This window comes from Mesoplodon mirus (genome assembly GCF_964341445.2).
Source record: "Mesoplodon mirus genome assembly, chromosome: 19".
NCBI classification, from domain to species: Eukaryota; Metazoa; Chordata; class Mammalia; order Artiodactyla; family Ziphiidae; genus Mesoplodon; species Mesoplodon mirus.
The window spans coordinates 54590498-54615211 of record NC_138995.1 but is presented as its reverse complement, the minus strand read 5'-3'; the positions used below and the strand labels follow the sequence as shown (position 1 = coordinate 54615211).

At 38.3% G+C, this 24714-nt stretch overlaps 1 protein-coding gene and 1 long non-coding RNA gene across 8 annotated transcripts in view; one reads left to right on the top strand and one right to left on the bottom strand.

The window, feature by feature from the left end:
• Positions 1-959: 959 nt before the first annotated feature.
• Positions 960-23058, top strand: LOC309794673. Of its 3 annotated transcripts, none has more exons than XR_014292175.1 (6): positions 960-1000; positions 1873-1949; positions 3770-5487; positions 15245-15304; positions 16695-16821; positions 21414-23058. It is a non-coding gene; the product is annotated as an uncharacterized lncRNA (long non-coding RNA). The 3 variants fall into 3 exon arrangements; XR_014292176.1 differs by lacking the exon at positions 960-1000 and adding an exon at positions 1099-1180; XR_014292177.1 differs by lacking the exons at positions 960-1000; positions 3770-5487 and having other exon boundaries at positions 1877-1949.
• Positions 1831-24714, bottom strand: part of LOC309794660 (zinc finger protein 283-like) — a 58122-nt gene continuing 35238 nt past the window's right edge. Inside the window, exons 5-7 of one of the 5 annotated variants that reach the window (XM_082606435.1) lie at positions 20365-20452; positions 20185-20243; positions 1831-1878 (exon numbers count right to left, since the gene is read on the bottom strand). In XM_082606435.1, coding sequence (XP_082462561.1) covers positions 20424-20452 — 29 coding nt within the window. In that variant the 3' untranslated portion in view covers positions 1831-1878; positions 20185-20243; positions 20365-20423. Of the gene's footprint in view, positions 1879-5363; positions 5448-15077; positions 15326-17031; positions 17375-20184; positions 20244-20364; positions 20453-24714 lie in introns of those variants that run through there. The other 4 variants (XM_082606437.1, XM_082606438.1, XM_082606436.1 and 1 more) reach the window with 4 other exon arrangements.

Genomic DNA, 24714 nt, shown 5'->3' with positions numbered 1-24714 from the left:
ATTTGATTTGGCTAAGGCTGCATTATGACCTTTGTGGGCCCCTTCTTCCAAAAAACAGAAAATAAAAATAATAGTATTTTACGATTGTTTAGGTATAGTAATAATAATAAATTGAGTTTCTTTGAATTAAACACTTTCTTTGACCAAAAATTAATGTTTATTTCTGATTTTAAAAGACATTTTTGTAGGCCCCTAAAAGTATTGTGGGCCCTAGGCATTTTGCCTTCTGTGTCTAATGGATGAGTCGGCCCTGCTAGTATGTGTCTTCGGCAAAAGTCAGCCATACTCGGCCTTTTATGGACAGAAAGGCAAGTTACTGGGCAGGAGGAATTTCGGGGTGGGGATGGAGGAGTGGGGAGGAAGTGTGTTTAACAAGTTTTATAATACCTCAAAATCTGAAACACAAACCATTTTCACATCCACACTCTGCGAAACAAACCAAACAGAAAGAATCCCATACATGGTTACAGACACACAGTGGGTTCCACAACATCGTACAGCATGAGAACGCGAACACACCTACACACGCCCAGGCGTTCTTTCTTTAAAACAAATGCATACTTAATGCCAGCTGTGCTCCTGGCGCTACTCCAGGTGATGATGCTACCTGGGCGGAGGGTGAAAAACTAAAGTCCTGTCTTCACGGCTCACACGTAGGTAACCACCGTACCCAAGAGCCCACCACCTACTCTTCCTCCTGCTGCACGCAGGTCTGAGGCTCTGAAGTCCCCAAGCGCCTGCTCGGCCTGCTACAGTCTGGACTCGTATTCCACTCGCCTTTTCCACGTACGCAGGTCGACCTGAAGCCACAGTCCTCCCGAGGTCGGGTCAACCTCCGCCGCGCGCCGACACACGTCTGCGCCTGCGCACTCGGAACACCGCGCACTCCCGGCGCCAGGACGGTTCCGGATGGACTGCATTTCCCAGAAGCCACCGGGCTCGCATCAGCCTCGGTCCCTGGGTCCTCTTCCGGTGGCCGAGCAGCTGTGGTCCCTACGTGGTGAGTAGATCGTATCCAAAGATAAAAATCGGCGGAAGCTTCCATAGTCTCTCACTGCAGCTGGACTGGAACCCCGGGTGGGGGTGACAGGCGCTCAAGGAAAGGACGCTCGGGGCGCGGACGCGGCGTGTCGGGCCTCGAGTCTCAGGCTCGTGTCTGCGTGAGCAGCAGAGAAGATTTGTATGCCTATTGAGATATTTGTGTGTGTGTGTGTGTGTGTGTAGGTGTAGACGTGTCTCCGTGACGATGTTTGCGTGTCATTATTTAACTGGGCGATTGTGCTTATTTAACTGCGTGGCTTATGGATGAGCGAGAGTTGTGTGGCCATGTGGGTTGTCACTGGAACTCTTGGCTCTAGACTTCGCTGATTCCTCAGCCCTCTCCCCTCACAGCCACTTGGGGTCTGGCGCAGATAAAGGAGGGAAGCCAGATTCTGAGCTTTAGAATGGAAGAATGGAGGGTCCCAGCAAGAAGACACAGACTCAATCATGAGATGAGATTTTCTGAAGCTGGATGCGGCCCCAAGACAGGCATCTGGGAAGATCTGATAAGGTCCCAGGAGTAGGATTCCCTCCTGGGAGGGTCCCCTTAGAAAGTTCCGAGGGGCCAGCTATGTTTCACAACCACAGCATTTCCAAAACTCTGGCCCCAGGAACCTGCTGTGAATTAGACAGATTCCACCCTAGACATCAGTGACGGGGCCTCTCTCATACTGGGAAAGGTCAATGCTGTCCCAGTCTCCTTCCTACTCCCATTTGGTTTTTTGTGGTGGACTGGGTAAAGGGGTATGGTCATGGAGGGAGGGTATTTTGTAAATGAATGTGCTCTCTGAGAAAATCCTGATGTCTCATGATTGCCTTCTCTTTTCCCAGTGCTGCCTGTCTCGGAATAAAAAAGGATCCTGAGAGAGGAAAGAATTTTTGTTACACAACTACAAGTTTAAGTTCAGGTGAGTTGGTGTTTCCTCATTACTCATAAAACACACTTTAATTTTAAAGGCATGTAATCCTTCTTTTCCTTCAGCTGAAATGTCCTGCCTGGTACTGACATATCCGTAAATCATAGGGCCATGCAGAGGAATCACCCAGTCAGGGTCCCCAAGCCCTTCTCTCCATAATGTATTTAACCTGTGGCCTACTGTTAGCTATTATATTTCTATTTTTGACTAAAAATTAAATTAGTCTATAATGAACATCATTATGCATAGATCTTTATGTCCTATTATAGTCATAACCTAAGGATAAATTTCTGGTTTTGAAATTTGAGTCAAATACCAGATATTTATGCTTGTACTCATTGGAACACAATGACAAGAAGATATAGTTGCTATCCTCAAATGACTTGTTATCCAGTAAAGAAATGAAATCAGTGGACCTAGAGACTGTCATACAGAGTGAAGTAAGTCAGAAAGAGGAAAAACAAGTATCATATATTAATGCATATATGTGGAATCAAGAAAAATGGTACAGATGAACTGGTTTGCAAGGCAGAAATAGAGACACAGATGTAGAGAACAAATGTATGGACGTCAAGGGGGGGAAAATGGGGGTGGGATGAATTGGGAGATTGGGATTGACATATATACACTAATGTGTATAAAACAGATAACTAATAAGAACCTGCTGTATAAAAAATAAATAAAATTCAAAAAAAAAAGAAATGAAATCAGGAGAGGAATAAGTAAGATAGAGGATCTGAAATGCGACTAGAGAAATTCAGGTGACCTGCCTCAGGAGTTGATAGGAAGAGACATCATTTTGTTTATAGCAGCACTGCCAGAATATGACCAAATTATTAGAACTCTGTGAAGAAAAATGGATTTTACACCTTAGCGTTTTTATTCTAGTGATGTTAAATGCATAGTGACAGTAAATGCGACAAGATGTCTCACCCGCTGTTTGCAGGACATCTTAGCTAGGAGGACAGGTTCAGAAGCAAAATAAATCTATCAATCAGGAATACATAATAGGAAGCAGCACTGAGACTACCATTAATGTATACAAAACATCATAGCCTCCAGTTTACACAGACATACATTTCTATAGACAAACAAATTAGGGTTGGTTCAAGTACTGGGAACTGATGGAAATGAAGTAAAACCTTTCAGTAAAAACACAGGAACTGTTTTTAGAACAGCATTGGTTCTCAAATGTAAGCTGCATCAGAATCACCTGCAGGGCTTGTTCAAATACAGTTTGCTGGGCCCCAGCCTCAGAATTTCTAATTCAGTGGGTCTGGGATGGAGCTGAGAATCTGCATTTCTGATAAGTTCCCAGAGGTAAAATTTTGAGAAGCTTTGTTATGGAGTGTACTAGGCTTTATCTTCAGGTTCAGGGATATTAAAGGGGGGGAGGAAGAGGTGAGATTTTTTTCCACCTGTTTGGAGAAGAGGTTGCTCCTTTAAAAAATAAACATATCTGTGTGTGTGTGTGTGTGTATGTGTGTGAAATTAAGGAATGGCTATTGTTTAAAATTTTCTGAAATATACATTTAGGAAAAGGAAGAAAACCAGGGCTATGACACACAAATAAGCAATGTTAATAAATAGGTACATACATTTATATATTTTTTCTATTTATTGATGTCTGTCACTTTTTCTATATATATTGATAAGTATATATATTTTTATAAATATAATCGTATTTTGTATTTGTATGATTTTGTGCATTCGTAACCTAATTTTTTAACAGTGTTATTGAGGTGCAATTCACATACCACACCATTCAGCTACTTGAAGTGTACAATTTTATCCATTTAATATATTCACAGGCTTGTGAAACCATCAACCACAGTCAACTTTAGGACATTTTCATCACCCTAAAGAGAAACCCTGTTCCCACCAGCAGTCACTCCCCATTTCCTGCAACCTCCCCAGCCATGGTCAACCATTTTCCTACCTTCTGTCTCTATTAATTTGCCCCTCTGGACGTTTTGTAGAGCTAGAATCACACAATATGTGGTCTGTGACCAGCTTCTTTGAGTTACCATAGTGTTTTCACTGTGATTCACATAGATTCATCCATGTTGTAGCATGTGTCGGAAGTTTCTTCTTTTTTAAGGCTGAATAATATTCCATTGTATGGATATACCATATTTTATTTATCCATTCATCAGTTGATGGACATTTGAGTTGTTTCTACTTCTTAGCTATTATGAATAATGCTGACAGGAGCATTTGTGTACAGGTTTTTGTGTAGACATATATTTTTGTTTCACTTAGGTATACATTTAGGAGTGGAATTGCTGGGTCACATGGTAACTATTTTGAGGAACTGTCAGATTGTTTTCCAAAATGTCTGTACCATTTTACATTCCCAACAGCCACGTGTGAGGGTTCCAATTTCTCCACATTTTCACCAACACCTGTTATTATCTGTCCTTTTTATTATAGCCATCCTAGTGGGTATGAAGTGGGTCTTGTGGTTTTGATTTGCATTTCCCTGTTGGCTTATGATATTGAGGGTCTTTTCACATACTTACCGTCCACTTGTATGTCTTCTTTGGAGAAACGTCAGTTCAGATTCTTTGCCCACTTTTTAATTGAGCTTTTGGTCTTTGTAACCTAATTTTTTTTACTGACATGATATTTTGAATATTTTCATTCCCTTAACAGTTTCTCAAACTTAGCATTTAATGACTGTTTAATATTTCATTACATGGACACATCGGCTGTTGCTGAGTTTAGAATGCTGAACACGCCTGCTCTCCATGCTGTACCACTTATATATCTTGATCAACTTCATTTCTTCCAATTTCTCAGGTCATATGGGAACTTAGGGCTTTGTCATTTCAGGGTTAGTGATGTTTGGGAATGTGGCAACAGCCTCTACTGATAACTGTACTGTCTCAGAAGAACTTGTATAAGGATGTGATACTGAAAAATCATAGAAGCAGAGTCTTTTTTTTTTTTGCGGTACACGGGCCTCTCACTAGTGTGGCCTCTCCCATTGCGGAGCACAGGCTCCGGACGCGCAGGCTCAGCGGCCATGGCTCACGGGCCCAGCAGCTCCGCAGCATGTGGGATCTTCCCGGACCGGGGCATGAACCCGTGTCCCCTCCATTGGCAGGAGGACTCTCAACCACTGCGCCACCAGGGAAGCCCAGAAGCAGAGTCTTTATGATCAAATCTTTAAATTCAAAATATGATCTCTGGGGCTTTTTTCTTCCCTTAATGAGACCCTCTAGGGAGGTTGAAGTGTTTGAATTTCCAAGGGATTTGAGATTTAAATGACTGTTTGACTCTATTTTCCTTGAGGCATCATCATCCTGGTTCCTTGAATGGCTTTCCTTTGGCCTTTCTTATGCTGGACTTCCCTGCCCCTTCACCGTAGGACTGTATCTGGATTTGTTGAGAGCTGCAGCATGCCTAAGTTCCATTTCTTTTATGTGCAGGTTTTTCTGTTTCCAAGCCAGGTGTAATTCCTGAATTGGAACAAGGAGTCCAGGCCTAGTAGGTGGAGAGTGTAGTGACAAGAGGATTTGTCCAGGTGAGTCAGGGGAATCCAGAAAAGGGAAAACTATGGAATATCAAAGTTCATGACTGATGACACAGAACCTTGATATTCCAGTATGAGACAATCAACTCAAAGACTTTAAGCCCTTGGAGGAAAAAAAGGCCTCATCATCATACCCCAAATATCACCATATTCATCTTTTATTTCACCCTCCAATCTCAAAGAGAGTGATTAGCTCTATTATAATTTTTATTATAGAAGTAATACATTCTCATACAGTAATTCAGAAAGTACAGAAAAGCTCAAAATGAAGAGACTACTGTAAACATTTTACTCCAAATTTTTTTATCCATCCCTCAATGCACATGCATATATTCGTACATGTTATTTTACTTGTCATAATAGGGTAACATTTTGAAATATAATGGTTTTACCCACTATCATCAAATAAAGGTCTATCATTTTTTCATGGAAATATATATAATAAAGTATACATATCTTAGCTGTGCATATAGCTTAATGAATCTTTACATTTGAAAACACCACCCAAATCAAGAAATAGAACATTTCTGTCCCCTCTTGGAAGATGTGCTTGCGTCCTGTCCCAGTTAGAACGAACCCTCCCCCACAAGAAGTAAACATTATACTGACTTCTATCACTCAAGAAGAGATTTGCCTGTTCTTGAACTTCATATAAATGGTATCTCTTGTCTCTGCTGCTTTTTGTCCAAAACTGAACTTTTGAGATTCATACGTGTTGTTTTGTGAATCAACCAACCCAAGTGTTGTGTAGTATTCCATTGTATGACCTTACCACAATTTGTTTATTCATTCTTATGATGATGAGTTGTTTCCAGTATTTGACTATTATGAATAAACCTTCTATGAAAATTCTTGTACAAGTCTTTTTGTGGACACATGTTCTTGTTTTTCCTGGGAATATACCTGGGGGTGGAAGTGGTTAGCTTAATTTACACTCCTACTGCAATGTATGCAAGGTCTAATTACTTCTCAAACTGGCCAACACTTGATATTGTCAGTCATTTTAAATTTAACCATTCTGTTGCATGAGTAGGAGTATCTCATTGTGATTTTAATTTGTATTTTTCTGATAAAAAATGTGAGCATCTTTTCATATGATACTGCCCATTTTGACAGACTCTGATGAACTGTCTATTCAAATCTTTTGTCCATTTGTTAGCCTGGCTTTTGTTGCTTTTCCTATTGATTTGTAGGAATTTTAGATATATTTTGAATACAAGTCCTTTGTGTGTGTGTGTGTGTGTGTGTGTGTGTGTGTGTGTGCAGAAAGAGAGAGACAGAGACAGACAGAGAAAGGGAATATCTCCTGTTAGCCTGTAACTTCTTATTCACTTTCTTAATGATATCTTATAATGAAGAGATATTCTTAATTTTAACTGAGCTCATTTAGCAATCTTTTTCTTTTATGGCTATTGCATTTTTGTTCTGTTTAAAACATCTTTTCCTGGGGAAGAAGGGACAGATCTTCCTTATGGTAGAATTCCAGTTAAATGTAGAAGGAAAGAGGGACATGGAAAATGGCCATTAGGCAAACACCACAGTAATCGTTGTTTTAGACGAGATCCACTGGTAGATGCTAAAACTAGAGGGTGAAAGTTTGAAGAGAAAAAGGGTTTGCATAGTGTCAAAGGATTCCCCATCACCCACGATATTTATTAACAACAGAGGGAAAGGTAGTACCTTTCTAGTGGGGAAACACATCAGAAAGCAGTTTCACCAAGTGATCAAGGTTAACATCATCAGTGATAAAGTATTGACATCATGAGCCCTTTCATATCATGCAATGAGAAGGACAGAGCATCACTGTGGTACTGCCAAAAATGCAGAGCCTCATTCCAATTGTGAAACATCAGACAAACCAAGTGGGGGGAACGTTTGATAACTTAAATGATTGGTACTCCTCCAAAGTGAAGAGGTCATGAATTAGGTGTGATGGACAGACTTTAGGGTGACCGCCATGATTCCTGCCTGCTGGTGTCTATGCCATTGTATAATCCCCCTCCATTGGAGTGCAAGCAGGACCTGTGACTTGTTTCTAACCAATAGAAAATTGGTGAGGGGATGTCTGTCCTGTAATTAGGTTACTTTATATGGCAAAAGTAATGGGATGTCGCTACTATGGTTACATTGTGTCACATAAGACTCCATCATAGGGACTTTCCTGGTGGTTCAGTGGTTAAGACTCTGCACTTAAACTGCAGGGGACGTGGGTTTGATCCCTGGTCAGGGAACTAAGATCCCATGTGCTGCGAGGCACGGCCAAAAAAAACCAAAAACAAAACAAAAAAAGACTCCATCATAGCAGACTGGAGCTAGAGACTCTACTCGTGGGCTTGATGAAGTAAGGCAGTGTTGGACAAGCCCTTGCAAGAAACTGCAGGCAGCCTCTAGGACCTGAGGTCATTCTCCAGCTGACAGCCAGCAAAAAGTTGAGGCCCTCAGTCATCCAGCCACAAGGGTATGAATTCTGCCAACAATCTGAATGAAATTGAAAGTGGATTCTTCCCCACTTCAGCCTCTGAATAATCAGCCCAGCTGATACCTTGTCTGCAGCTTATAAGACCAGCATGAGGAGACCATTCATCGAAACTGTGTCCAGACTCCAAGTTCACAGAAACTGTGAGATAATAAATGTGTGTTGTTTTAAGCTAAATTTGTGGTAATTTGTTATGGCGGCAATTGAAAACTATTACCATAAGAAAGACTGTGGAGATTGGAAGAGACTGAGGAGAAATAACAGCTCAATGTAGTGTGGGATCATGTATAGGATCCTGGAAAAGACAAATGACATTAGCGGGAAAAACTGGTGATATTTGAATAAGATATGCCATTTGTAGTACTGTACCAATGTTAGTGTCCTGGTTTTGACCATTGTCCTATGTAAGATGTTCAAATTAGTTTGAGCAGTATATAGGAAACTGTACTACTCTTGCAACTTTTCTCTAAGTCTAAAATAAGTGGAAATAAAAATTAAACCAAAAAAAAGAGAGAAAATTTTGCCTACCCCAAGATCATGAAGATATTTTCCTGTTTCTTCTTACAGAAAATTTATTGCTTTAGCTTTCACATTTAGGCCTATGATCCATCTTGAATTTACATCTGTATATGTGGTGGGATCAGGGTCAAAACCATTTTTTCCACACAGATGGCCAATTGCTCAGGCACCATTTGTTGAAAAGACTATCCTTTCTGCTCTAAGTCAGACTTTTATTGTTAAAAAATATATATATATGTACAGGGCTCTTTCTGGACTGTCTATTCTGTTGGTCTGTTTGTCAATCCTGTGTCAGTCCCGCTGTTTTAATTATAGTAGCTTTATATTATGTCTTGATACCTGGTAATGTACATTCGACAACTTTGTTCTTCAAAATTGCCCTGACTGTTCTGGATTCTTAGCATTTCCATATAATTTTAGAATGATTTTCTTAATGTTCTTAAAAAAAGCTGCTGATATTGTTTAGAGATGCATTGAATCAGTAGATCAATTTAGAGAGAATTGGTCATCTTAAAATAGATTCTTCCAATTCATGAACATGAAATATGTTTCCATTTATTTAATTCTTCTTTAACTTCTTTCCTTAATGTTTTGTTGTTTTCAGTCTGAAAGTCTTGCACCTCTTTTGTTAGATTCATTCCAGAGTGTTTTATATTTTTCATGTTTTTTATGAACTGTTGGGATTTTTTAAATCTCATTTTTCAATAGCTTTGCTTTAATATAATTGTTTGTTTTATACTGTGACCTTTTAGTCAACAAACTTTCTAATAAATTCATGTATTCTAATAGTCTGTAGGATTGAAAATTTTTTTCTCTGTACAAAATCATGTTATCTGCAAATAAATATGGATTTACCTCTTCCCTTCCAATCTTCATACCTTTCACTTTTTTCTTTTATGGTATTGGATAGGTCTTCAAATACAAAGTTAAATGGAAGTGGTAAAAGTGGAGACCCTTGCCTTATTCCTGAACTCAAGACAGTAGTCCATATTTTACCTCTCAGTTTTATTCTGTAGGTCCCCTTTATCAAATTAAAGAAGTTCTATTCCTAGTTTGCTGAGAATTTTTATCATGAACTGATGTTGAATATTATCAAATGGTTTTTCTGCATGTAATGAAATGATTGAATGGTTTTTCTCCTTTATTCTTTAAAGTTTGAAGAGTACATTGATTGCTTTTTAAAAATAAAGTGACTTTACATTTTGAGAATAAATCTCTTGGTCATATATATCACTGGCCTCTCCTTGCTAATATTTAATATACTTGCATCTGTGTTCATGAGAGAGATATATTGTAGTTTTCCTTTCTTGTAATGTCATTGTCAGGTTTTGATATCACAATTATGAGGGCCTCATGACATGGTCCATTTTTATGTTTTCTAGAAGATATTGAGTTTGATTGGCATTTTTTTTTTTTTTTTTTTGCTGTACGTGGGCCTCTCACTGTTGTGGCCTCTCCCATTGCGGAGCACAGACTCCGGACGCGCAGGCTCAGCAGCCATGGCTGACGGGCCCAGCTGCTCCGCGGCATGTGGGATCTTCCCGGACCAGGGCACGAACTCGTGTCCCTTGCATCGGCAGGCGGACTCTCAACCACTGCGCCACCAGGGAAGCCCTGATTGGCATTTTTAATTCCTTAAATGTTTGGAGAATTTGCCACTGAAGCCTCTGGGTCTGACATTTTATGGGAAGGTCTTTAATTAATATAGATTTAATTTCTTTAATATATATAACTATTCAGATTTTCCATTTCTTATATCAGTTTCATTGAATTGTGTTTTCAAGAAATTTTAAAATTTCATCTACATTTTCAAGTTTATTGTCATAGAGTTGTTCATAAAATTCTGTTATCAATTTAATAATGTCTATAATATATGTAGTGATATCTCCTTTTATAGTCCTGATATTGGCAATTTTTTTCTTGAACAGTATAGCTAGAGGTTTATTAATCTTATCTCTTCAATGAAATAGCTTTTGGCTTTATTGATTTTTCCCTGTTATAGATCTGGGTTTTTTATGCCATTTGTTTTAGTATATTTTACTTTCTGTAGGCTTAATTTGCTTTTCCTTTTCTAGCTTCCAAAGGTAGATCATTGGTTTTTAACCATACTACTTTTATAAAACATAAATTTATGTCTGGGTGAAGGGGATCAAAGAGTAATAAGAAAGGAAAATAATAAGTGGGCAATCATTATAAATGCTCATGCTATCTACTGGGAGAAAATAAATTATGGGTTTATTTGGCATTGTAGTAACTTGACAAAGGATTTTCATAATTTCACTACTAATTGATTTACTATGTCAATATGTCTTTAGTACACCTAGTAATTACCAGTGGTGATTAGATAATGAATGGCATTTATCTGCAGCATTTGTAAAAACAAAACAAAAACAAAAAATATATATTTAAAACTAAAAATGTCATTGTAAGCATTGGTTTGACTGCATCTCACAAGCTTTGTTATGGCATACTTTTATTATCATTTAGCCTCAAATATGTTCTAGTTTCCATTATGATTTATTCTTTGACCTGTACTTATTTCAAGTGAATTTTTATATTTGGAAACATTTGAGAAGTACCTGTTTTTGAGTTCCAAAATATACATTCTTTGATATTTATCCTTTGAAGTTTATAGATACTTGCTTTATGGCCCAGAGTATTCTGAAAAATAGGCAAAGAATGTGTAGTCTGTAGTTTGGGAGTATAATGTTCAGTTGGGTCATTTTGGTTATTCCTGTTCAACCTTCTATGGCCTTGTTGATTTTTTTTTCTCTTCCTGTTATCAGTTACCAATGGAGGGTATAAAAAATCTCTCAATTTAATTATAAACTTGTCCTTTAATTCTGTTGACTTTTGCTTTTGAAGCTATCTTATTAGGAGTATAAGGAATGTAGGATAACTGTTATATTCTTGTTGAATTGTAGGAAATATCTCTATTACTTATAATACTTCTTGCATTTAAGTCTATTTATCTGTTGTTAATATACCAGTGTGCTTCTAATTACTCTCTAATATACTTTTCTACTCTTACTTTTAACATATCTGTGTCTTTAAAGTATGTTTCTTATAAGCAGTGTAATTTATCCTGTTTTTAATTTAATCTGAATCTGAAAATCGTAGTTTTTAATTGCAATGTTTAGTCCATTCACATTTTATTACAATTACTGATACAGTTTGGTTTAAATCTGCCATCTTGCTATATGTTTTCTGTTTATCCCATTTATTCTTCATTTCTCTATTCCTCCTTTCCTGCCTTCTTTTGAATTAATCAGGTATTTTTCATTATTCCATTTAATCTCTTTTAGCTTTTTTAGTTGTGCATCTTTGTATAATTCTTTTAGTAGTTACCTGAGCTATTATAGGATGCATCTTTTTTTTAACATCTTTATTGGAATGTAATCGCTTTACAATGTTGTGTTAGTTTCTGTTGTATAACAAAGTGAATCAGCTATATGTATACATATTTCCCCATATAGGGTGCATCTTTAATACAGTCTTCCTTAAAATAGGGTTTTTAGGGGACTTCCCTGGCGGTCCAGTGGTTAAGACTCTGCACTCGAAATGCAGGGGGCATGGGTTCAATCCCTGATTGGGGAGCTAAGGTCCTGCATGCCGCATGGCACAGCCAAGAAAAAAAAAATGTAGGGTTTTTAACCACATACCAAATAACATAAGAACATTTCAATAGTTTAAATCCATTTATGCTGTTATTGTCATTCCTTCTTCCAGTAATACAATCTTCATAAAGCATTCTAGTTTTGGTTCCTTTAAACAGTCCATTTGCTTAGTCATATTAGTCATATATTTACTTGTCCACAGCTGTTCATTGCTTTTTGGCAAATTCATGCTTCCATCTAGGATTATTTTCCTTTAGCCTGACTGCTGTCCTTTAGTATTTCTTGTATTGTGGGTCTGTTGATCAGAAATTCTCTCAGCTTCTGTTCAAAAAAATCTTTATTTTACCTTCATTTCTGAAAGATATATTCTCCAGCCATAAGATTCAGAGTTGTCAGGGTTTTTTCTTTCAGCACTTTGAAGATACAATTCCATTTTTCAGGCCACTAATGTTTCTGTTGAGATAAGAACTTTCTTCATTGTTGTTGTTTATTTATAACTGATGTCTTTTTTAAACTACATACTTTCAAGATATGTTTTTCCATTTTGTTTTTCAACAATTTGGCCATGATGTGCCTCGGTTAGAATTTCCTTATTTTATCTGGTTAGGTTTGCTGAGCTTTTTGATTTATGTATCAAGGTATTTCATGAGATTTGGAATGATTTTGTCCATTATTTCTTCAAATCAATTTTCCGTTCTGTTTTCTTTTAGGTGTTCAGTTCCACATTTTGTCTGTTCCTTGTATTTCTCTTATGTTCAGCTCTGTTCTTTCTTTTTCTCCCTGCGTAAGATTATTGTTAATTTGACTTTATGTTAATTAATACCATTTTCTGCTGTTAAATCCATCCAATACATTAAAAAAATCTTGAGAGTTATATTTTTATAACTATAAAATGTTCATGTGGGTCTCTTTTTTGATTCTACTAAATCTCTATTGATATACTCCATTTTGCATTCCATTTTGTCCATCTTTTCCTCTATTTTCTTTAGCATGTTAATCATAATATCTTCAAGTCCTTGTCTACTAGCTCCATTGTCTGGATCATCTTTGGGTTTATTTCTATTGAGATTTTTCTCTTGATTATCAGTAACTTTCCTGTTTCTTTGCATTTTTCGTAAGTTTTATCATATACTGGCATTGTCGATAATATATTATAGAGACTCTGGATTACGTTATCTTCCTTTAATAAGTCTATGTCAGGGTTTCTCAACCTTAGCACTGCTGATATTTTTGACTAGATAATTCTTAGCTGTGGTGGGGGGCTTTCCTATGCCTTGTAGGATGGTCAGCACCATCCCTGATCACCACCCACTAGTTATAGTAGCACCCCTCCACACATTTTGACAAACAAGTATGTCTCCAGACATTGCCAATTGTGCCCTGGGGGGCAGGATCACCCCCTATTGAGAACCAGTGATCTGCACGATCATTTTCAGTATCTATTTCATTTTCCATTATATGAATGAATACACTTTATTGAATTAACTACCCATCTAAGTACATTTAGATTTTTCTCCAGCGGTTTTTTTTTTTTCATTTTCACTAGTGTCTATCATCATATTCCTTTATACATCTCTAGGCACATTTTACAGTTATTTCCTTTAGGTGAAGTCTCAGAAATGGCCTTTCATTGTTAAATTCTTCTTATGCATAATTTTTCGTACATGCCTCAATTGCACTAGGTTTTCACAGGTCTATAGGACAGCATGAGAATGCTCTTTTCCCTACAGCCTTACTAATATGTGGTGTATCATCAACTTTTAAAATCTGACAGTTGAATACCTGTAAAATTGTACCATCTTTGTTGCTTTAAAACATCTCTTTAGTAAATCTTTTGACAGGTGCTGTCTTAATTATTTATGTTCAGGTTTCATATAATGAAACAAAAAATCTGGGTGTCAGAGACAACAGTTCAAAAAAAAAGTTGACTTTATAATTATAGAAATGTGATTGAAAACATCACTTCTACTTATAGTTTGTGATATGGGAAAATACCTTTACTTCTTTGAGCTTTTATTTCCTCATCTGTTGAATTAAGTTAATAAGTACATTTCAGGATTAAACATTAATGTGTATAGTGCAGCTATCACATAGAAGGTTACAAATATCTATGTATTACTGTATGGCTTTACCAAGTATGAATTCACATCTCCCTTGTGGGTACTGGGTGGCAGTGATTCATGCCAGCAAGCAAAGTGGATCCTGATAGGGAAATCCAGGTTGGTCAGCCCAGAGGACCTTGGAGTCAAGTTCAGGCTTCACATGGGCAGACAGTTTTACAGTGGTCAAGTTTTCCAGGTTGGTCGCTACTCTTTTCTGCCTTTTTTAAATATTTATTTTATTTATTTATTTTTATTTTTGGCTGCGTTGGGTCTTCTTTGCTGCGCGCAGGCTTTCTCTAGTTGCAGTGAGTGAGGGCTACTCTTCATTGCGGTGCGCAGGCTTCTCATTGTGGTGGCTTCTCTTGTTGCAGAGCATGGGCTCTAGGCACATGGGCTTCAGTAGTTGTGGCATGTGGGCTCAGTAGTTGTGGCTCGAGGGCTCTAGAGCGCAGGCTCAGTAGTTGTGGCTCACGGGCTTAGTTACTCCACGGCTTGTGGGATCTTCCCAAACCAGGGCTCGAATCCATGTCCCCTGCACTGGCCGGTGGATTCTTAACCACTGCACCACCAGGGAAGTCCCTGTTTTCTGCCTTTTGTCTGGCAGAGTCCAGGTCCACTTTGAGGACATGAAGGTTGTTGAAGTTTGTGTTGTATGGCCTGGTCTCAACCCTGGAAGGTAGGGCTGAATTGGGGAGGATCTACTTAGTGTGACTGGACAACCCAAGCTGGGTACATTTGGCATGATCAGAATGAGAAATAGGCCAGAGGGGCGTGTCTGGATCTGGCTTTGGTTCAAGAGAGCCTCTGCTCTGTATCCACGCTTGTGAGGCTTGTTTCCCAGACACAGGAAAGGGTTTGAGTTTGTCTGGACTCTGTCTCATATCCCCTGACATGTATTTATGTGTTTGGGAGGGCAGAGAGTGGGCAAGGATGGTGAGAAACAGGAATAAAGAAGAAAAAGGAAAGGCTCTCTTACCTTAATTTTGGGAGTTCTGAGCTACATTGGGTCTCAAGCCTTCTTTTTACTCCCTCAGCTCTGGCTTCTCTGGACTCAGCTTCTGAGGATGATTGGCAGTTCTAAAACCATGGGCCAGGTAAGTGGATGTCTCTCCTTCCTGAAATATTACAATTTTTGTGTGTGTGTGTGGTACGCGGACCTTTCACTGTTGTGGCCTCTCCCGTTGCGGAGCACAGGCTCCGGACACGCAGACTCAGCGGCCATGGCTCATGGGCCCAGCCACTCCACGGCATGTGGGATCTTCCCAGACCGGGGCACGAACCCGTGTCCCCTGCATCAGCAGGCGGACTCTCAACCACTGCACCACCAGGGAGGCCCAAATATTACAATTTTTAATTCAGATAATATTTTCATTCTTTATCCCAAAACCTCCTTCCTAGGAAAGCTGTGTCTCAGCCTGTTTCACAGTTGCTGCCTTTACAGAGAAGGATGGTGTCCTTCCTATTTGCTCCCTTTTTTCAACCTGATTTTTCAGTTTTTCATCAAATGATTTATTCCTCTTCTATATGTTCAGTCTTCTCTCGAGAGCAGTGTTGGAGCGGTAAAGGGGTGAAGTACCTTGAAGGAAGTATTTTAGCTTCCCTTGTTAGGTTTGTAGTTTCATTGTATAGAAATGGTTGTCCTATTTGACCAGAAGAGGGAGAACTTTCTCCATAGTTTTCCAGGTAGATAAGGGAGAATTTAGTTTCGAATGGTCTCAGTCTCAGTGTGAGATGAGATCTCAGCTTTGAAAAGCTTTTAGGTTTGGGTTGAAATGGGATTGGTGCCTGCCTAGAGAGAGGAGGGGTTCTGGCTAAGGAATCACTAAGAAGTGAATAGGGTTCTGAGGCCCATTTTGTAGGGGAAGAGAGATTGCTTGGCTTGAGTCATTCAGTGTTGTTCTGGATCACCCTACATTAGTGTGTTCTAACTCAAGAACCAGAAGTTCAGTAAGGGATTGTAGAAAGGGAAGATGAGAACCACATCTGGTGGATAATACTGAACTGTGGAGGAGAGGTTAAAGAAAATTTTTTTTTTTTTTTTCTTTTTGCGATATGCGGGCCTCTCACTGTTGTGGCCTCTCCCGTTGCGGAGCACAGGCTCCGGATGCGCAGGCCCAGCGGCCATGGCTCACGGGCCCAGCCGCTCCGCGGCATATGGGATCCTCCCAGACCGGGGCACGAACCCGTATCCCCTGCATCGGCAGGCGGACTCTCAACCACTGCGCCACCAGGGAGGCCCCTAAAGAAAATTTTGAAAATTAAAATTAAAGAAATTTTTTGTGTTCCAACAGGATTCTTCAAGATTGGGTAGGGAATCTACTTCAGATATGCTAATTTATTTATTATTTATTCTCACCTATCCATGTCATGATCTTTAATTTCAGCCTACTTGTTTTTATATATCACCCCCATACTGCAACTCAATATTCCATCTTGAAATTTTTTTTCTACTTTTACAAATAATGCATGAATTTGTCATTTCAGGTGCCATTGACATTCAGTGATGTTGCCATAGACTTCTCTCAGGAGGAGTGGGAATGCCTAAACTCAGATCAGAGGAATTTGTACAGAGATGTGATGTTGGAGAATTATACTAACTTGATATCACTGGGTAAGGACATCTGCCTGAAGTAATGTAGAATCTGCTATCTGGAATATCCACTTTTTCTACTGTATATTTTATGCTCTGTGCCAAGAAACTAGCGAAATTTCTGCTCCATATTCTCAAAGGACTATTTTGGGCTATGTTAGATTGAAATAAGCACCTTCATTCAGCACCTAAATCTTTTTTAAAAATTAATTAATTTATTTATGGCTGCATTGGGTCTTCATTGCTGCACGCGGGCTTTCTCTAGTTGTGGCGAGCGGGGGCTACTCTTCGTTGCAGTACACAGGCTTCTCATTGCGGTGGCTTCTCTTGTGGAGCATGGGCTCTAGGTGCACAGGCTTCAGTAGTTGTGGCACGCAGGCTCAGTAGTTGTGGCTCACGGGCTCTAGAGCACAGGCTCAGTAGTTGTGGCGCATGGGCTTAGTTACTCCGCAGCATGACAGCACCTAAATCTTCTCTGTCCTTCATTTACCTTCCTACCTCCTTCTGATCCATCCTGCAGTTGCTTTTTCTAAATGACCAAAGGATTGAATTCTGGGAATTTTCTGCATAACTACTGGCAAAGGAAACAAATGTCAAATTATGTATATTTTCATAATGTCAATAAATATTCTATTTTAATTGCCAATCCACCTACATGGAGAACAGGTAACATAGAGTCCTGGTTTTCTCTTTATTACAGATGAGCCTTTGTAATTTTTACAGTGGTAGAATGAGTCAAGATCATTATCTTTTTGAGTATTTTCTGTTATAGCAGTGAAAATGTTGGCTTTCAGTGACTTGATAGATTCTACTCAGAACTGTCTTTGTTCAGTTTTTGGACAATACTTGACCATTCTCTCCTCTCCTCTGGGATTCCAGTTATACCTACATTAGATCTTTTGAGAACTTATCTCTCTAGAAATTCACTTTGATTGTCTTTTATAACTTCCAGTTACCTGTTGCAATTCTTTTATTTACTGTCTTTTTATTACTATTTTTTATGTCTTAATTTATTTATTCTTATTTATTTATTTTATTTTTGCCTGTGTCGGGTCTTAGTTTTGGCATGTGGGATCTTTCATTGCAGCACGCAGGCTCTTCGTTGAGGCGAGCAGCCTTCACTCTAGTTGTGGTGTGTGGGCTCCAGAGTGAGCAGGCTCAGTAGTTGCAGCATGCGGGCTTAGTTGCCCCTCGGCATGTAGGATCTTAGATCCCCGACCAGGGATCAAACCCACGTCCCCTGCATTGGAAGGCAGATTCTTAACCACTGGACCACCAGAGAAGTCCCTGTTTTTTTTAATTTATTTTATTTTTCTTTTGTTGACTGCGTCGGGTCTTAGTTGCGTGCAGGCTCTTCGTTGTGGCATGCGGGCTTCTCTCTAGTTGTGGTGTGCAAGTTTTCTCTTCCTAGTTGTGTCACGTGGGCTCCAGGGTGCATGGGCTCTGTAGTTTGCGGCACGTGGGCTCTCTTGTTGAGGCACGTGAGTTGTGGTGTGCAGGATTAGTTGCCCCATGGCATGTGGGATCTTAGTTCCCCAACCAGGTATCGAACCCACATCCTCTGCATTGGAAGGCGGATTCTTTACCATTGGACCACCAGGGAAGTCCCTCATCTGTTTTTTAAACACTTCCGTCAATAGTTATTTTGGAATTCTTGTATGCCTTCATTGTTTGGTATCATCTGTGGATCTGTTTCTACTGTTTCTGGTTTTTCCTCTTGTTATTTGTCATATGGTAATGCCTCTCCAAGTTACTAGTAATAGTGATCACGTGCTGGACATTGTGTACAAAAGAACTGAAGAGGTTCTAGATAGTGGAATCTTCCACCAGAGAGAACTTAACATTTTCCTCTCTGGGTCTGATAGAATAGCAGATATTAAGCTGGGTCAGTGCTGGTTTTCAGTTTGGTAATACTCAACTACCTCTTTTTTATCACTGTGCTCAGAATCAGTGAGTTTCTCTAGGGGAAAAGCAGTGGTAGATCTTCAGGGCCAATTCATCACTCCTTTAATGGCTCTTATCTGTTTGGATTTTAAATTTACTCTCCCAATGGATCTTTTATTTCCAGAAGAAATGCTGACAATTAATAAGCTAACCATCCATTTGGTAAGTTAGGAAGAGCACAACAGACTTAAAGAAAGTGGAAGAAAGGAAATAATAAAGGAAAGAACATAAATTAATGAAATAAAAACTGAACATATAAAAGAGCAAGTCAAAACTATAAATTTGGTTATTTCAAAGAATTAATAAAATTGGTGCAACTCTCTCAACATGAATCTATGTAAGGAAAAAAGGGGGCCTCATTACAAATCCTGAAACCTTGAAAATATGATGCTAATTTTGATAAACATTATGCCAAAAACTGAAAAATTGAATGAAATAAATTATTAGAAAATTTTAATCTACAAAACCAACACTCAAGAAAAAAATAGAAAATATGAAAATTCTCACAAGCACTAAAGAAACTGCATCAGTCATCAAGAGCCTTCCCACAGATTGGAAGATTCAGGCCTGGGTCATTTATCATTAAAGTGCAAAACTTTGAACATGTAAGAATTAGGGGGAAATTTTTCCCATGACCTCTTATATGTGGATTCTGACAAAGGATAAGCTACAGAAAAGTAAGAGATGACTAGAAAATAGCTACTTGAAAATACAGAGTATATTTATAATAGCTCTCTAAATATCCTTGTCTACTAATTCTATTATCTGTGTCACTCCATGCTCTGTTTCTTTTTATTGATTTTTCTCCTAGGAAGGGTTATATTTTCCTACTATTTTGCATGCCTGATAATTTTTTTTTTTTCGGTACACGGGCCTCTCACTGTTGTGGCCTCTCCCGTGGCGGAGCACAGGCTCCGGACGTGCAGGCTCAGTGGCCGTGGCTCACGGGCCCAGCCGCTCCGCGGCATGTGGGATCTTCCTGGACCGGGGCACAAACCCGTGTCCCCTGCATCAGCAGGTAGACTGTCAACCACTGCGCCACCAGGGAAGCCCATGCCTGATAATTTTTGTATTAGGTACCAGACATTGCAACGTTTACTGTGTTATAATGCTGGATTGGGGGACTTTGTTCTGGGATTCAGTAAATGGGACCTGTTGATCCTTTCATGGTTTGCTTTTAAGCTCTGTTAAGCTGGGTCCAGAACAGCTTTTAGTCTAGGGCTAATTTGGCCCCACTACTGAGGCAATAAGGTGTGAGAGATTAGAGTCAGAGTGAGATAGTTTTGGTAACTGTTGCATAATTTTCAGAAACTAGATCATCATTTTACTCAGTTGCCTTCTCCACTGACCTTGATTTTTATCCTTACTTACCTTGATTTTCATCCAAGTTACCTTTTTTAATTCACTATTTTATTCTACAGTTCACTATTTAATACTTACCTTTTGGTAGAACTTGTTTTTCAGTGGTAGTTGAAAGAAATTTTGAATCCATACTTGAGCTTTAGAGTAAGAAAATAAGTAGTAAAACAAATGAAACAATAAATATGTATGAGAAAAAAGCATCATGAAGACAAAGAATTAGATGTTGGAATATAGAATAAAGGATATGAATTTACTTACAGTTAGCAGAGCCAGCCTTTCTGAGGAAGTAATTTGTAACCTGCAACACCTGGAGATAGTCATTTAGAGAAGTCACCTAAGAGGATTCCTGCAAGGTAAAGCATCCGTGTGAAGCCACAGGTAATGGGAAAAGTTGCAGTATGTTCTAGTAGCTGAAAAGATGCAGTGTGGTCAGATATAGGGAAAAAGATGTCAAGGGCTTGAAATAATTTGTACAAGTAAGACAGAGTCTTCTTATTTATGGTTATGCGCTTAGGTTTCATTCTAAGATAAAGACAGACCATTGAAAATATTACATAGAGAGCCTTCTGGTAGAGAATATTAAAAATGTAGATGACCAGGACCTACTCACAGGTTCTGATTCACTCAGTCTCAGTGGATATCTAAAGGGTAGTATATACATGAGCTGATCATGCCCTCTTTGAACCATTATTATAAAACTTCTCACTACCCCCCTCCAGATTGGCACACACAGTTTTGAGGACATTAGCCTGTTGTTGTCCCATTTGCCTGGCAAAGCAAATAAAGCTATTCTTTTCTGCTTCACCTCCCTCAAAAAAAAAAGGGTTGGGGCTTCCCTGGTGGCGCGGTGGTTGAGAGTCTGCCTGCCGATGCAGGAGACGCGGGTTCGTGCCCTGGTCCGGGCCGCTGAGCGGCTGCGCCCGTGAGCCATGGCCGCTGAGCCTGCGCGTCCAGAGCCTGTGCTCCGCAACGGGAGAGGCCACAACAGTGAGAGGCCCGCGTACCACAAAAAAAAAAAAAAAAAATAGGGTTGTATATGTAAGAGATTCCTGTGGTAATACTGATCCACAACTAAATATGAGAACTACTGATTTTTCCCTTTGCCTATTCACAAACTTTACATTCTCATGTTAGCTTTAAATTTTTTCTGAGCCCTTCTTGCCTTTAAAAAATTTCATCACATTATTTTAGAATTTTATGACCCTTTTACTTCTAATGGAATTTACTTGTCAATTTATTATTACTATTACTATATTTCCCCTTGTACAAGAAAAATAGCATTTGTTTGTTCTCTCATTTTCTTTCAGACATTGATTTCACAAGTGAGAGCAACAAATTATCTTCAGAAAAAAGCAGTTACGAAGTAAATTCATACCATCGGGAGACAATGAATAGAAGTAAAACCTTCAACTTTACGGCGTTTATTTTCAGAAATGACTCACAGAACAGAACTAAATTTGAAAGACAACAGAAACTTAAAATGGGATATTTTAATCAAATGATATTCAGAAAACATATATCCCTTCCTCTACATCAAAGACTTCACATTAAAGACAAGTCATATGAATGTAAGGAATGTAGAAAGGGCTTTAGGAAATACTCACACCTTATGGAACATCTGAGAGACCATAGTGGTGTAAAACCCTATGAATGTAAGGAATGTGGAAAGATCTTTATAGTTCTCCAGCATTTTATTAGACATAAAAAAAATCACACTGATTTGAAACCCTTTGAATGTAATGGATGTGAGAAGACCTTTAGGTTTTATTCACAGCTTATTCAACATCAGATAATTCATACTGGTGTGAAACCCTATGAATGTAAGCAATGTGGGAAGGCCTTTAGACGTCATTCTCACCTTACTGAACATCAGAAAATTCATATTGGTTTGAAACCCTACAAATGTAAGGAATGTGGGGAAACTTTTAGGTTGTACCGACATATGTGTCTCCATCAGAAAATTCATCATGGTGTGAAACCCTATATTTGTAAGGAATGTGGAAGGGCCTTTGGTCATCGTTCAAGTCTCTATCAGCATAAGAAAATTCATTCTGGTGAGAAACCATATAAATGTAAACAATGTGGAAAGGCCTTTGTTCGCAGTTATCTACTTATTGAACATCAGAGAAGTCATACTGGTGAGAAGCCTCATGAATGTAAGGAATGTGGAAAAGCCTTTAGTAGGGGCTCAAGCCTTCTTAAACATAAGAGAATTCATAGTAGCGAGAAACTCTATGATTGTAAGGAATGTGGCAAGGCCTTCTGTAGAGGCTCTCAACTTACACAACATCAGAGAATTCATACTGGCGAGAAGCCCCATGAATGCAAAGAATGTGGGAAGAATTTTAAGCTCCATTCTTACCTTATTCAACATCAGATCATTCACAGTGATTTGAAACCATATGAATGTAAACAATGTGGGAAAGCCTTCAGTCGTGTTGGAGACCTTAAAACACATCAATCAATTCATGCCGGGGAGAAACCTTATGAATGTAAGGAATGTGGAAAAACCTTTAGACTTAATTCTCAACTAATTTATCATCAGACAATCCATACTGGTTTGAAACCATATATATGTAAAGAATGTAAGAAGGCCTTCCGTTCTATCTCAGGTCTTTCTCAACATAAGAGAATTCATACTGGTGAAAAACCTTATGAATGTAAAGAATGTGGTAAGGCCTTTAATCGTAGCGATCGACTTGCTCAGCATCAGAGAATTCATACTGGTGTGAAGCCACATAAATGTAAGGAATGTGGGAAAGCCTTTACTCGTTGCTATCAACTTACTCAACATCAAAGATTTCACATTGGCAAGAAAGTCTTAATGTAATGAGAGTCAGAAAGCCTTTAGCCATGACACATCCTTTAACATTATCACTATTCTACCACCTAACAATATGGTAAAGATTAAATTATTTAACATAAAATATGATTGTTTGGAAGGGCATCTGGCACAGAGTATTTGCTTACTAATATTGTATCATTCTTTAATGATAATTACTAGTATTACTATAAATAAATTCATGTGGAAGGAAGACCCTATGAGCATATTTTAAAAATCTATCATCACTCATCCATATTTCATTTCAGATAATTAATTCTGGACAAAATCCCATAGGATGTTTTAAACAAGAAACTTTTTTATTCAAAGCTCATCCCCCTGAAGATTAATAATGGTAAGAAACCCTATGCTTTTGCTGAATATTGAGAGTATAGCTGTTGAAAAATTGGAAAGTGGTTTGAAGAAATTTTTTTACAATAATTTCTATAATACAGATAACATACAATCCACCTTCCCTACAATTCATGGAAATTAGAGATTAACAATGGGTAGCCAAAAGACAGATGTTGACTTGGAGGTTTCCTCAAGTATTTGAAAAATGTCAAATTTACATAAAAGGTACAACAATGGTACAATGAAAGTTTATTTACCCTCCACCTATATTTAGTATCTCTCTCATGAAAATGTATATATACAGATTCACATATATCATACATTTTATATATATATATGATATATATAATTTTGCTGTGCTTTCTGAATGAATGTTTTAGGTATCACTTCACCTCTAAAAAAAATCAACATACAACTCAAAAATACAACTGCTAGATTGAAAGATTATCTTCTACATGACCACTAAGCCATTGTCACCTAAAAAACAACAGTAGACCTATAATGTTCTGTAATATTCATCCCATTTACAGACTTCTCCAGTTTTTTTAAAGAATGTCTTTTGAAAGTGCTGGCTTTTTTTAAAAAAGGCTAAAACCAAACTAAGGTCACATATTTTATATGATTATGGCTATTGAGTCTCTTTTGGTCAAACACTTATCCTCTACCTGTTTTGTGACAAACTTTTTGAAGACTCAGGAGAAGTAACCCATACAATTTTGCACATTCTGTATTTGTACTAATTTTTCTCTGAGTGGGCTTAAGTTGTTTCTCTATCCCTCGCATTTATTCTGAGCTGGATGTTATGTCTAGAGACTTGATTAGGTTTCAGATTAAGAATTTTTGACATGATAACTTATAGATAATATTGTGTACTCAATATTGTAAAATAACAGGTGGCACATAGTGAAGCTATGTTTGATCTCTTGATTCATGTATTGACCACCAGCTCTCTCCATTGTATCAATACTGGTTTTGGGGGGGTTTTTTGTTTTGTTTTTTGCAATTAAGAAGTAGCCCACAGAAAGTCACATCACCATTCCACTTGGAAATTTAAACAGTCTTTTGTATTTTTAAAGAAATTAAGACCAAAAAAACACCATCATCTTTCATATTTACCCATATATTTACCTTTTCACATGATCTTCATTCCTTCCCAATGATCTAAATTTCTATCTGGTATCATTTCCCTTCAGCTTGAAGTACTTAATTTAGCACTTCTTGGAGTATATGTCTGCTGGTGGTGGATTTTCATTGTTTCTTTTACTGAAATGCTTTGTTCCTGAAGGATTTTTTTTCTTGCTATAGAATCCTGGGTTTTGTTTTATATATTTTTACAAAAGATATTATATCACTGACTGCTGGCCTCTATAGGTTATGAGAAGTCATTTGAATTATTTTTCCTCTGTGTGTAATGTGTCATTTCCCTCTTTGTG